We start from the raw sequence: 15,405 nt of genomic DNA, 5'->3' as shown, positions 1-15,405 counted from the left end.
AATTTTCCTTTTGCCTTCCCTAACCAAAATTGTGGAAAAAATCATTGGAACTAGAATGTTGGCCTTTCTTAAAATTTTTAAATTTCTTCTTTTCATTAATTTCTTAAATCCTTTGACTGTTTTTTCAGAAACTGTAAATCAAAGTTGTTATATGGGTGTGTTTCTTAGTAGTCTTAAATTGGCCAAGGTTGCACCTCTTTTTAATAAAGGTGATACTGAATCTCGCTCCAACTATCGACAAATTTCTCTTTTATCAACAATTTCAAAAATTGTCGAAAAACTCGTCAAGACTGCTGGATTTTATAGTTTTCTTGGTGTTTCCTTGAGATGGCTTACATCCTATCTCTGTGATAGATCACAGGCAGTGGTGTTCCAAAATAGCACTTCAAAAATTCAACCTATCACTGTAGGGTGTGCCTCAGGGTTATGTGTTGGGAACCTTTATTGTTTTTAATTTTTGTTAATGACCTTCTAAATTTGAAGATCTCTGGAAAATTTGTTATGTTTGCTGATGATACCACTGTCTTGTGGAACAACACATCAAAAGAAGATCTACATCTATCGGCTCGGATCTGAATATTCTTGGAGATTAATGTAATGCTAACTTGCTGGTACTCATGTTTCTAAGACAAATATACTAACCTTTAAGTGTCAATGGCCGGTCTCCATTTTGAATTCTGAACCTCTTGAGGTTTAGGAGGTTCACAAGTTCTTGAGAAGCTGGATTGATTCAAGATTAAAGTTCTCGACGCACATTACTGATATTGCAAAGAGGGTGGCTCGTGGTTGATATGCTAAGGGTGGTAGCTTGTGAATTGGGGGCCAGGATTGCTAGAGACGTTTATTATGCCCTATTCGAGTCTCATCCTCAATATGGCATTTGCTTCTGGGGCTCCTGGGGCGAGACTCTTTTTCAAACGCTTTTTATTCTCCAAAAACGAGCGGTTAGATTTATGTGTGGGTTAAATCGTTTTCAATCTTGCAAACCATTTTTTCAGTCTCAAAAAATATTAACACTGCCATCCTTGTTTATTCTAAAAACCTATTGTTTCCACCACTAAAACTTATCCACTTTAAATTTAATTCAGTCATAGTTGCTAATAACCCTAATTTTACGAGAAGTTCTCATATTGTACCCTTGCCTATACTTCACTCAACATTAACCAAGAATTCCTTCCAGTTTAAAATTTTTTAATCATCTTCCTTCTTCGATTCAAAAAACTAAAGGCAAGGATAAACTTGCAGGGGAATTAAGGCGCTTGGTGCTGGGGAAGGCTTACTATAGATTGTCAGAGTATTTAGAGGATAATTTTGAGCTTTGACTTACATTTTTAATATTTTATTATATATATTTTTTTAATCTTGTATTTTTGGTAAAAATTTGTGCTTTCGTTTTATTTAGTAGTTTTCATTTAGTTTGTGCCTTGTTTATAACAATGTTATTTCTTGAAACAATAAATCTTTCTTTTTCTTCTTCTTCTTAATAAATTTCAATATGGTTTTCAAGAATCTAAAGGCACTAACGACGCCACTTTCGAGGTGCTGGAAAAATTATATTTAAACCTTAACATAGGTCATTGCGCGTCTATAGTATTCTGTGATATCTCTAAGGCTTTTGATTGTGTAAACTATGACATTATATTAAGGAAATTATAGGTTTATGGCTTAAGGGGAAATTGCTTGAGTTAGTTTAAATCTTATTTAACAGGTCGAGTTTAATCTGTAAATTGTCAAAACCCCATATCTGGTTATTTGGAAATTAATTCCCGCGTTCGTCAGGGTTCAGTATTGGGCCTCCTTTTGTTTCTCCTCTATGTAAATGACTAACCCAGTGTACTAAAGTATGACAGGTGTGAAGTTTTTGCCGATGACACTACCATTTTGTGGCATCACAGAGACTCTATCTTGTTACATGGTATGATTAATGAAGACCTTAAACAAGTCAAATATTGGTATGATTGGTATAACCTCTTAACCTTCAATACACTCAAAACTAATCTTTTAAACTTTAAATGTAATGTCAAAAATAGATCAATTGGGGAAAATTGCTGTGTAGCAGATTTAAATGAATGCAGGTTCTTGGGACTCTTTATTGACAGCACATTGAAGTTTGAAACCCATATTAGTAATCTGTGTAGTAAGTTATCTTCGGGATGTTATGCCATTCGCACTGTGAGAAAGGAGAATGGTATGGCATTGACAAGAAATGTGTATTTCTCTATTGTAGAATCACATCTCAGATATGGAATATGCTTCTGGGGCTGTTGTAGTATGACCCTATTCAAATCTGTTTTTAGCTTGCAAAAAAGAGAAGTGCGACATATTTACAATTTCTCTCCCACACAATCATGTCGCCCATACTTAATAAAAGGTGAAATTCTTACATTGCTATGTACTTTTATTATGGAATCTGCTTGCTTAATGCATAGAAATTATAGCTCAATGATCTTCTATCCAGACAGAACATATACTCAGTCTTCGCATGTGATTAACCTGCCAATCTCCCACTCCACTTTGACAAAGAAGTCTGATTTATGACAGTAAAAAACTCTTCAACCATCTACCAACTGGCATTAAACAAAGTAAAGACTATAGAAAATTTAAAGCTAACGTTAAAAAATGGACGAATATTTCGAACACGAACTTTCAACGAACAGGCACGAACAGGAACAAACACGAACAGGCGTATTTACTTACCGATTATGACTTACGGCTGTGAGACCTGGCCCATAACGAATAAGGGCGAGAACAAACTGAGAAAAGAATCCTACGGCGTATATACGAACCTACACAGGATGAAGCCGGACAACAGTACCATAATAGACAAAGTAGGGAAATAGAAAAACTATATGACTAACCGGACATTATAAAAATAATTAAAACAGAAAGACTGAGATGGGCAGGCCATGTCAAAAGATAGGAAGGGTTATTTAATTCGTATGAAAGCAGATCCCGATCGATAGAAAACCATTAGAAAGACCACGACTCCAGTGGAGGGACAAGGTACCATCAGATCTTAGAACTTTAAATATCGCACAAACTGAAGAGCTAACGATAGACAGAGTCCAGTTTAGGAAAATTGGTGAGTCAGCCAAGACCCGCCATGGGTTGGGTTGGGATCAACCCCATTAACCTCAAGTTGATGATGGTTGATGGAACCTTAGACGTTTATGGAGAACGGAGTTTTTGACAATTTGGCATCATGGATTTTAGGTGGTGATCTAACGATTAAAAATATTTTAAGCGATACAGCGTTGCCGCTTATGCAAAATAGAGCAACTTTGTTATTTTAAATAAAATACTTTATATATTCTTTTATTTTCCAATCCGCTATCACTTTATGATTGTTTTTGTATAAGTTATTTCGATACCTATCTTTAGTGGTTTTCAAGAAATTAATTATTTTCTTTATTTTTTGACCAAAACAGCTCCAAATAAATTTTTATTACTACGGCACTGGAACGCGCAGAAAATTGAAATTATAAACGTAATTTACGGTATAAGTATTGTACATTAGTTTTCACTATAAAAATTTGTTCTACGTTATACAGGATTTCTCAAAATTAGTGATTTTACCGCTAGAAAGAATGAAAGAAAAATTGTGATATGTGCATTTTTTAAAAGGGAACATACTATATATTATAACATATTCTAAATGGAAATTGCAATCCCTTTCTAACGAGGTATCATATTCCTGTACCTAAGTAGTTCGGTTTCAGAAATAAAAGCAATTTTCTGTAAAAATCGGAATATTTTGACATATTTTCTTTAGGTGGCCATGCTATGCTATTGATGTTTGACAGTTAAATTAAGTTCACTAATAGTAAATACTCTTCTAATATTATTTTATTGAGATGTTATTTTGTTGGTGCTGGTATTGTATCCGTATAATATTATTTTATTAATTTTACGTTAAATTATATATATTATCCTACAATACTTGTATCAAATTTAAATTATCTATATCTATCACTACATGTAGGTGAACAGGTAAAATTTGACACATTATTTCTTACATATTTTTATTTTTGTTTTTTCTAGCTTGGTCAAAAACATTTAATGTTATGATACTAAAGCATATTTTGAATATACAACTTATATTTGGTTTGTAAGTACTTTTTACCACTTCTAGAATTTTAGATATTAGATATTTTGTATTTTTTGTATATTATTTTTTATGTACAATTTATAGTTTCTTTTTTTATGGTTTTTTAATTATTTGAGGAGTGAATAATTTTTCTGATATTTAATATTGAGTATTAATTTTAGATTTCCCTGTAATAGACAATTTTTTCCTTTCTGAAATTACATGATTATTATTATTTATAAAAATGTGATGTAATTTATTTAACTATTTGTATTTTGTAAGACATATATATAAATATATTTTAAAAATGAGTTTTAAGTAAAAAAATAAAAATAAATATTCTAGTAATGATTTAAATACTTCATACTGAGGTGGAAAACCATCATGAGTCTAGAGAATGATTAGTACATTGCTCGTAAAAAATATTAAAATATCTTCAGTATCATTATCAGACAGTATCTTTAAGGTTTAAATTTTGGGTAATAATAATTATTTCAATTCATTGTCACCTTTTGTCTTAATTGTGACAAATTATTAGTTTCTTTACTTGTATAATCAATATTAATATTTGCATATTCTTACTGTTTAATCATAGCACAGTTATATCATGAAATTCTTTAAATAAAATAAATAGTGAACAATATTTTTAGGAACTTAGTTACAAAAATGTTATACCTTATGGCAAATATTCCATTTAACATTTAGTAAGAAATAAAAAAACGCGTACTATTATCTCAACCTTAAGTGGCAATAAGAATGATGAAAACACAATTGGAAAAAATAATATACAGTTCTGACATATTCATAAACCTCTCGACATCCTTTATGTTTCTAAAGGAGGTAGTATAGTACATGGAGGCCTTCAACTAATTTAATAAGCTTACTTAAACAGTATTAAGTTAAACTCACACAGTAGCATAAGCAGCAAGCAACCAATTTAATAACAGACTAGAACAGACGTCTACATGTGCCTGTTGGGTCGGTGGAGCTCTCTTATTCAAACTATGGTACAAAGAACATAATAGTGTCTCCAATCGCGCCACACTTAATTCTGCAGATGGCTCAAGGGCATGGAGCCCTTGTTCTCTAAAGGCTTCTATTACATTCCATATATCAACTGCATGTACTAAAATTAAAAAGAGGTATTAATTTTGTTGTACAAATTATATAAAATCAAATAAAAATTAACAGTCTCTTTTACTCTTTAAACTAATAGTTAGTCTTAATTACTCTAGTTTTCTTAATTAACTGTTTTAAAAAAAGTATGTACCTAAAATAACTTGTAAAATAGCTAAATACCTTTTATTAATGTTTAAATTAGAACATATTTCAATAACTCATTAAACAATCTTTATTGTAGTACGAATTATCTAAAAATAGCAACTGGGTAAATCAACAGTGTACAATCAATATAAATGGTACAATATAAACAACCAGTATAAGTGGTAATAGAATGTATAATCATAAATATGATACATGTCCCTCGGAGAATACATTGTCTGAAACACTCTTAATCTCATTGAATTTCATATTTTTTTAAATATTGGAATACTTCTAATGTCGGATAATCTGATAGATAACTCGAAACTTTGATGTCTTCTAGCTAGTTAAATAACCTAGAATTTTAAGAAAGAAAAAGATACAACAGTGAGCTTTTAATTAACTTGGGCTAAAATGTCATTATACATGAACTGTAGGTATTGTATAATTTGACTAGATTTTATCAATCGCTTTCTGCAGTTTCATTTTTAATGATCTCAAAAAGGAATATATATAGTTCAGTTCAGAGATCTATTAGAATCTTTGATGTACCGCAAATAGTCCGTGTGCCGGTGTTGCTTGTATTGTCACATGACATGCATCTTTAAACCGCAAAATTTTATGTGGAAAGAGTCATAAAGTATTATTCTAAGCAATATTTAATCATTTCATTAAATAAATAAATGTTTTAAGCATTTTTTTAAGAATTTATACATTTGATTCGTAAAATGTGACTGCATGTGCCCACGTACTATTTTGTTAAACGCCTGACCTTAGTCACAGCCACTCAAGCGTGAAAAGTTGCACAGGTCCGGCCTTACAATTTATTTGTATTTAAAACTTTATTATTCGGGATTTTTGGGTTTAGTTTTATTAAGTTAGAAATTCAGGATAGTTGATAGCAAGATAATATTTAATTTAAATATAAGATTTAAGTACGTTAAATGAGTTTAATCAAAAATTTTAATTTCATAAGTTTAGTTTTTAGCGCCATCAGTCCCTTATAACAAGTCAAGTCTCTTTGCTTTGCAATATGTCAAGTTGGAATAATGTATTGACTACTGTTAACCCACTGCATAGCTTTCATCAAATAGTATTAAACAATTTTAACACTGCTTTTCCTGTTGTCAATATTAAGGAACGAAATAGAAAACTAAGTAAGTTACTACGTAACTAAAGTTATTGCCTACTTTAGCCAAGATAGTGGAACGGCTCGTTAAGGTGACGATGGTTTCATTTTCAAATAGATTTGGCCTATTGAGTCTTCAGCAGTTTGGCTTTCGTGAGTCTGTGAGCACAAATGATGCTATCTTTAGCTTTCTAGAGCACCTGTACAACCGACTGAATGTTGGTGAAGTTGCAGCAGCGGTATTCTGTGACTTGTCCAAGGCATTTGACTGCATGAGTCACAGAGTGCTGCTGATGAAACTGGAGCTCTATGGTTTCAGGGGAACTGCCCTTGAGTGGTTTCGTTCCTACTTATCAAATCGTGTCCAGGCTGTCAACTTTAATGGTGGTATGTCTAAGAAACTTAATATAAATGTGGGTGTTCCGCAAGGATCAGTACTTGGTCTTTTAATTTTTCTCATTTATGTGAACGATCTGCCACAACTGCAGGTAACTGGTGTGCCGATGATACCACCATCCTCTGGCACGACTCTGATGTTTCTCAAATGGAGGCCAATATACGTGCAGATTTGTTAAAAATAAAAGACTGGTGTGATGCAAATTTTTTGACATTTAATGTTTCCAAAACAAATATTCTTAAATGTAATACAAATGATATGTGTTTAAATAATAATAAGTTCTATAAAACTTAATAAGTTCCTTAAATTTGAAGACCATATTGTGAATGTATGTAGAAAAGTCTCATCAGGCTGCTACGCCCTAAGGGTTATTGCCACCAGTCTTAATTTCTCCATCGCCAGATCTGCATACTTCGCGATTATCGAGTCGCACCTTCGATATGGAATTTGCTTTTGGGGTTCATGTTCAAATTCACTTTTTAGTTCAGTGTTTGTACTCCAAAAAGGGGCCATTAGATATTTATGTGGGGCCAAGCCTCGTGATTCATGTCGCCCGCTTTTTGTAAGTCATAATATTTTAACCCTGTGTTGTATTTTTAGTTTGGAAACAGTTTGCTTAGTTTTTAGAAAATATAAACAGGAACTCCACTTAGGAAGCCACTATAATACGCGACAAAACTATTTGTTGAGCCTACCCATTCTTAATTTTGAACTTGTCCGTAGTTCTATCATATATGGAGGTAGAAAGCTGTTTAATAAACTTTCACTAGAAATAAGACAACTTAAGACTGAAAAAAGCCTACGTACAAGGAAGAAAATATTTCTTGCTAGTAAAGCGTACTAAACTATGTAGCACCTAAACTATGATGAATTTTTAATGATTAGCATTTAAGTATTTTTCAAAGTTTTACTATATAATTTTATTTTATTTTAAATTAGTTTCTCGTTTTTATTCCTTTAATGTACAGTCTATTGGCTTTGTCTACAACTTCTATGTTTATATTGACAATAAAGCATTTTTGAGTTTAATGAGAGAGTAGGTGACAAATTACTTAGGCCCATTTATTCTGTGGATTAAGGCATTAAATAGTTACTTTTTGACACAAAAGTGTAAAATGTTTTGGTTTGTCTTCAAATTTTATATATGTCCTTTTTTTGGGAATTGAGATTTATTTTTACATGGTGGTGGTTTTTAATGGGGATTGTGGCTGCCATATTCAATGTCCTTTATTATAGTTTTTTTTAATTAATACATATTATGATATATTATTATAATAATATACTCATGAAAACCCCCCATCTCTATATTTAGTACCAACTTCTTTTGATAAAAAGTAATTATGTAGTCAGAAAATTGGAAGTATATTTTTTTAAATAAATTTTTACATTAAAAATCATCTGGCTGTCTATACTTTATGCCTTTAAAAGACACAAGTTTTACTTATAAAAAAAAAACACACCTTACATCCCTAACGTATTTATTAATTTGTTTGCCTCGTATTTAGTTATTATGCATATTAGGAGAGATTAGATAAAAATTAACAAAAATAAATGCTTATACTAAAAACTAAAAATCTTATACAAAACACTACATTTTAAGTATACTGGATCCTAAAACTACAGTGAGGATACTAAATACTTTTATAAATTTAACCACTCTTTTGAATCTGGCCCAAAAAGTTAATACAAATTTTGTAAATTCTGTTTTTTTGCCATTGTTCTTTAGCAGTTTCTTCCATTAAGGAAGGAAACAGTTTCTTTGTTGCCGTTATGGATTCCAACTTCATCTCGCACATCAGCATATGGATTCTAAAGCATTACATTATATATACTTTATTGTGTCGCTGAAGGACAAACAGAGGCAGTAAGCTGAAAAAAACAAAACTTTAAACTTGTTTAATTAATAAAAATAGGATTTTCTTACTATGGCAAAAAAGGGACTTTTTTCCAGAGAATGGAGGAAGAAGCAGTCTTTATTGTGTTGCTGAAGGACAACAGGGGTAGTAAGCTGTAAAAAACAAAATTTTAGATTTGTTTTCTTATTAAAAACAGTGTTTTTCTTACCATAGCAAAACAGGGTTTTTCCCAGAGAATGGTGGAAGAAGCAGTCTTTATTGTATCACTGAAGGACAACAGGGGCAGTAAGCTGTAAAAAACAAAATTTTAAACTTGTTTTATTAATAAAAATATGGTTGTCTTACTATGGCAAAAAAGAGACTTTTTTCCCAGAGAATGGAAATCATACATCAATCATAAATGTATCATATCATGTTTCGGCTAAATAATATATGGATCTTTCTTCCTCCCAAATTTTTTTAATTTTCCTCAAATATTCTATACACCACCTGACAATTCCATTACAGCAGCTCTTTTGTTAACCATCTTAAGCTTAAATGCAAGTTTTATCAGGTATTTCCGCAAGGTTGAGACTGAGAAATGTTTGTCCCTTGCCGATAAGGTGTCTATATGGTCAGAACCTCATTGTTTTTGTATTTAGAATACACACCTTTCCTTAGCAATTTGGCAATATCCATGTCAAGTCCCTTTGATTGTCCTGCATCTTTCCTTTTTATTCTGTGTTTAATCCTTTTTTTTACAGGCATATTGTACTATAGGGAACCCCTGTTAAAAACGCTATTTTTTGCAAAGCACTACAATCATTTGTGAACTGAGTATCATTCCTTAGATTGTTATAGATATTTAGATAAATTTGTTCTTTTAAAACTGCTTGATTTCCTCTGTAGCTTCTACTTCCCTTGCTTCTTTTTGCTTCCTCAATACTAGAAAATAAACTATCAGAACTATGTAAGTCTAAATCACTGCCCAGATCACTCTTATTGTTTTTATCACAAATGTTATTGTCTTTCTTGTACACCCACGGTCTCCATAAGCCCGCACAAACACTTTCCTCTTCATTTGCCAAATTTTCCTGCCTATTTTTCCAGGGTCGAAACATTTTAAGGTCTTTAGGTATAATACCAAAACAAATCCACAAACACAAATAAAAAAACACTGTTCCTCACAGTAAAAACTGCAAAAAATTTACAGGAATACAGGCCAAATTCTACATTCTTTACTTTCATAAACGTGTAAAAAGCATAACCGGCAAAACACATCAAATAATAACCTCACATGGCCCCCCTCCCAACTATTAAAGCTGATAGACCCATCCAACAACTATTTTAAAGGCGATAGACCCATCCGTAAAGATCTCTTAAAAACACGACGAAAATAATACAAAAACGGTCCAAAAATTTATTTGGGTACGGCCCCGTAATTCTTAAATTCAGTGGGATAGAGAGAGATACACAATCACTTGCACAGCCTAAAGTAGGAATTGTCAGAACGCAGGTGTTTTATCTTTGTTTAATAGACTGGCTAAAAAGAGGTGACAAGTCTGTGAGTGCTGGAAGTGTTTAAAATATTTTGTAAGATGCTTGGATTTTAGTCCGCGGTCAATTTTTTGATATTATTTTCTTGTGATATTATTTTCTTTCTAAAAATTGACATTTTCGAAAGAAAAATAAAAAATAGTATAAAACATGGGGTTTTACGTATATTTAAAATGATTTCATAGATAGACAATATAAAATTTTGCCATTTAAACATATATATCATGCAACAATAAATATGACATAGGCGCACGGACTAGTTAGTGCGGCATCTGCGACACATCAAAGATTCTAATAGATCTCTGAACTGGACTTTACTCACTGACATAAGAAGTGTTATACCCAGAAGTAGTAATTTCTTCAACTTGATTTGTCGGCAACATAATGACTATATTTAAAGCATGCTATGCTAACAACATTAGAAAATTAAAAGGCTTGAATTAGCATTGCCGTGGAACTATCGGCAGTTTGTTTGCTATCAACATCTCTGATGCAATAAAGCGTATGTAGAAATGGCAAAAAAACACTTCATAATATCATAAAAGTTAGTCACTTATTTTGACAGGTACAAAACAATACTAGTGTTCCTCTTAATAAAATATGAAGCAGTTTTTAAATATGATAAGATACTCTATAAAGAAGTCAATATTTAAAGTTAAATGAATGCAGATAACCTCCCTATATTAGAGAAAAGGGCAAGAACATGGCCACGCCGCTTGATCGCACAGTTGATTCCACCGACACAAGAACTCTTTACCAGTGATGTCAAAAAATATTTACATGATAAATATTCATTAATAATAGATTATGCTTTAAAATATTAACAATGTTACCATTTATTAACTCTTTATATGTTTTGTAATGTACTTCATTAGAGTAAAGGTACGTATCTAATACATAGCATTTTTATGGAAATTAACTATTTTATAATTATTACAAATTTCTTAATAAGTTTTTATTATTCTAAGTTTATGACGACAGTATCATGATGCTATGACAGTATCCGTATTTACTTGTGAAAAGATTAACAGAAAATCGATGAATGTTTGTAAACAAAACACCCACCTTGCCCCTGTGCACATGTTGAACTCAAACAAAGTTGTTGTTTAGTAATTCTAGTTTTTCAATGTTTTAAGGTAACAACAACAAGGTTTTATCTTTGTTTTTGTTTACCATTTTTATTTCTTAGTTTTTGTCAAGAAAGCATTTTCTGCGACCTGATTACCACAAATATTTTTAGATATTGCTCGTCCGCTTAGTAGTGTGAAGCATAACAAAATGCCTCCAGTTTGAAGACGTCAAAATGATCACCATGTTAGCGAGACATATCCTCAAACCACAATTAATTGTTTATATTACATTATAAAATGCTTAGCTTAGGACTATTTTTATATTTAAGAAATCGCTTGTAATTTATCGCTAGCATTAATATTGTGTCAAAGCCTCGGCTAATACCGTTGCTGTTCATATTTCTGTTCACCTAGTTTTAAGGCCCTTTTGTATCAATAAATGTTTTTTAAAAGTCCGTTCGTCGATATCTGAATTTAACTGGCGCTGCGAACAGGATAGTGCAATTTTACCCTTTATCGGTTTACCGTTGTGTAAAAGTGATTGTCAAATCTTAGTGCACTATCCATCAAGAATCTGAAGACATCGACCAACCCCAAGTACCGCAACCCTTGGTACTGCGACCCTTTTGGCGAAGACCAAGCCGAGAAACTGCTAAGCCGCCTACCGTGTTGTCAGGGACCTAGCTGATCCAAGCTGCCTTCCCAAACATCTCATCTGGACCAGAACGATTCAAGCCACGCCTTTATAGGGACTCCTTTGGTTGTGAACCTCTACTGTGCAAGCTCTATGGGTCATCCCTTGATTGTACTGTAAGTTTTTGTTTGAATTGCCATTATTTAATGTCTAGTCCATATCCGTCGCAAAAATTAAAAAACATATTAATACGAAATAGGGCATCTTTAGGATTAGTAGTTGAAAACGAAAATTCAAATATTTCTAATTTAAATAGTCAAAATATTTCCGATCAAAATAATTTAGATAGCATAAGTAACCTATTAGATAACTTAACTTTAGATTCTAATTTATTTAAACCTAATTTAAATATTAAAATGGAAAACATAAGATTCCACACTTCTCTCTTACCAACCTTCTCTGGAATTCAAAACCATTTGGAAAGTTTTATAATATCCATAGATGAATTTTACCAATTATATTTTACAATTGATGGTATTGATCAAAATAAAGTTGTCTTAGCAGCCATTAAGTCAAAGTTAATTGACAATGCTCGAGACTTTTTACTTTCTAGACCAGATTTAGATTCATGGCCTTCAATTAAAGAGGCCCTAAGGATAAAGTTCGGTGATCCTATCACTTATCAAATTTTACACCAACAATTACAATACTTTAAGATCAATAAAAATGAAAGCATATTACAATTTGTAGATAGACTTAAATCCTTTGTACAAAGAATTTTTTCTAAATTACATTGCGAAGTCTCAGATGTAAATGCGAAATTAATTTTAATTAATCAAATAGAAAAAACTTCGGTTTTAATTCTGACAGCCAATTCGCCTCAGACATTAAAAACGATGTTAATGTTACAACGCCCTAATACACTTGATGATGCATATACGCATGTAATTAACTATAATATGATTGAATCACAGGTAAATTTTTCAAATCTGTCTAATGTTCATAATAACCAATTTACTAATAATAATAACCATAATTCCTATGTAAAACAAAATAGCTTCCAAAGTCCCGTAAGATTACTACCCCAGAATCAACCCCCCATGACATTCCCCCAGCAACAATTTCCCAGTCAACCCATACAAATTCGACCTAGACCAGTTCAAAGACATTATCCGACAAATGCTCAAGTTTTTGGAAAACCAAGAAATGTCTTCGCTCCCCAAAATCATAATAAACCAAAATTAGACCCCCCTACTCCAATGTCAATCTCCATAACTGGACCCTCTAGGCAGTATCAACAAAGAATGCCTTTTCGACAACCAAACTTTTTCCAATCATCAGGCCCCCGAAATTTTGTGTCCCAAGAGTTAACTAACATTGAGACCAACGCTAACTCTTATCCCGATGTGCCTTATGTCGAAGATAACCAGTCTGAATATTATACCGATTATTCACCCCAACATTATTCTGAAAATTACGAGCCAAATCTTCAATATGAAGAAACCTCTTTCGATCCCACCTTAACGAATCCTAATGACCAAAATCACTACCCCACTTCCGAACAAAATTTCGAAATTGATAATTTCGCAAATTTTCCGAAATCAGGCCCAGATCTACCATTAACTTAAATAACGTAGCACAACAAATTGAGCTCCCATACTTTTATTTACCACAAAAGCACTTGACAATTTTAATTGACTCCGGTGCCTCCGACTCTATCATATCTCCTAAAATTGCAAGCAAATATTCCGACAAAATATTTATCGAACCTTTCGAAGTAACCGCATGCAAGAACACTTATAAAGAAACCAAAAATTTAAAAATTTCCTTGCTAGAAGAACTAGGCATAAAAAACGAATTTAAAATGAGAGTACTGAATTGGCATAACGATTTCGATGCCTTAATAGGATTAAAAGATCTTAAAAACTTAAAAGCCTTGCTAGATTATGAAAGCAAAACCCTTAAGTTGGAAAATATAATAATACCCTTCTCTTTGGCTTACAATAAACCCCTCTTGCATCCGATACACAACTATAACAATAACTTTTTAAAAATACCAGTAAATTTCGAAAATGGTGTCGCTATTTTGCCATCATTTGACATAAAAAATCATATTATACCTGACAGTTTAGTAAAAGTTGAAAATGGCTTTTGTACTATTCCTAACCCCACGCCTACCGTCCACGTAAATTTTCATCAAAGGATGAAAGTCATCCCCCAAGATCAATTTGATATACTAGACCCATCATACCCAATTTTAGAAAAATTCAACCCTGAAAACATCTTACGTTTCGATCACTTAACCCCTCTCGAAAAATCAAAAATTTTACCTTTATGTCATGAATACAAAGACATAATGTATCACGAAGGATGTGACCTCAGTTTTACCAGTCAAACCAAACATAAAATTCGAACTAAAACAGACAGACCTATCTATGTAAAATCCTTCCGACATCCCCCTCTAATGAATATTGAGATACAATCCCAAATTCAGAAATTACTAGAGAACAAAATAATTCGTCCTTCAATATCTCCGTATTCCGCACCCGTGTGGATAGTCCCAAAAAAGCCCGATGCTTCAGGCATCCAGAAACATAGGATGGTGATAAACTATACATCCCTTAACAACTAGACAATAGAAGAAAAATGGCCTCTTCCCCGAATAGATGAAATTTTAGATAATCTCGGAAAATGCACGTACTTCACGACCCTAGATCTCGCCCAAGGATTCCATCAAATAGAAATGGATCCCGATTCTATTGAAAAAACGGCATTTACTGTCAACAATGGTCACTATGAATACCTCAGAATGCCCTTCGGCCTCAAAAATGCACCCGCTACGTTCCAACGTATGATGGATGAAGTTTTCCGTGATTACTTATACAAATTTTGCTTTGTCTACATGGATGACATAGTTATTTTTTCTAAATCCCTATCTGAACACATAGATCAAATACGTCAGATATTTAAAAAAGTAAGGGAAGTTAATCTCAAAATACAGCCTGATAAGTCAGAATTCCTGAGTAAAGAGGTAGCTTTCCTAGGACACATCATTACCTCCGAGGGAATAAAACCCAATCCTTTAAAAATTGAAGTAATCCAACGTTACCCGATACCAAGAAATCAGAAAGAAATTAAAGCCTTTTTAGGGCTTGTAGGCTACTATCGCCGATTTATCAAAAATTTCGCCAAAATTACCTTTCCTTTAACGAGATGTCTACGAAAAAATACTCAAATTGATATAGAAAATTTAGAGTATAAAAATGCCTTTTTAAAATGCAAAGAACTCATATCCAATTCCCCTATCTTGCAATACCCTGATTTCACAAAACCCTTTAAGCTCACCACCGACGCCTCCAACATAGCCATAGGCAGTGTGCTATCGCAAAATGACCACCCAATAGCATTCTTTTCCAGAACCCTAAATTCGGCAGAA

At 32.5% G+C, this 15,405-nt stretch overlaps 1 protein-coding gene and 1 long non-coding RNA gene across 3 annotated transcripts in view; both read right to left on the bottom strand.

Moving 5' to 3' along the window:
- The window catches only part of LOC126735478 (dystrobrevin beta-like), a 75,459-nt gene that overhangs the window by 42,694 nt on the left and 17,360 nt on the right, over positions 1–15,405 (bottom strand). For both annotated transcript variants that reach the window (XM_050439479.1, XM_050439480.1), the window contains exon 3: positions 4,997–5,213. In XM_050439479.1, the coding sequence (XP_050295436.1) occupies positions 4,997–5,213 (217 nt within the window). The remainder of the gene's footprint in view (positions 1–4,996; positions 5,214–15,405) is intronic.
- Positions 8,804–9,268, bottom strand: LOC126735483 (uncharacterized). Its single transcript, XR_007660420.1, has 3 exons — positions 9,075–9,268; positions 8,938–9,019; positions 8,804–8,881 (listed from the first exon to the last, which is right to left on the bottom strand). It is a non-coding gene; the product is annotated as an uncharacterized LOC126735483 (long non-coding RNA).

The sequence above is a fragment of the Anthonomus grandis genome, chromosome 4 (assembly GCF_022605725.1).
Source record: "Anthonomus grandis grandis chromosome 4, icAntGran1.3, whole genome shotgun sequence".
Taxonomy (NCBI): Eukaryota; Metazoa; Arthropoda; class Insecta; order Coleoptera; family Curculionidae; genus Anthonomus; species Anthonomus grandis.
Note: the sequence above shows the minus strand (reverse complement) of the source record. Positions and strands in the feature narration are given on the sequence as shown.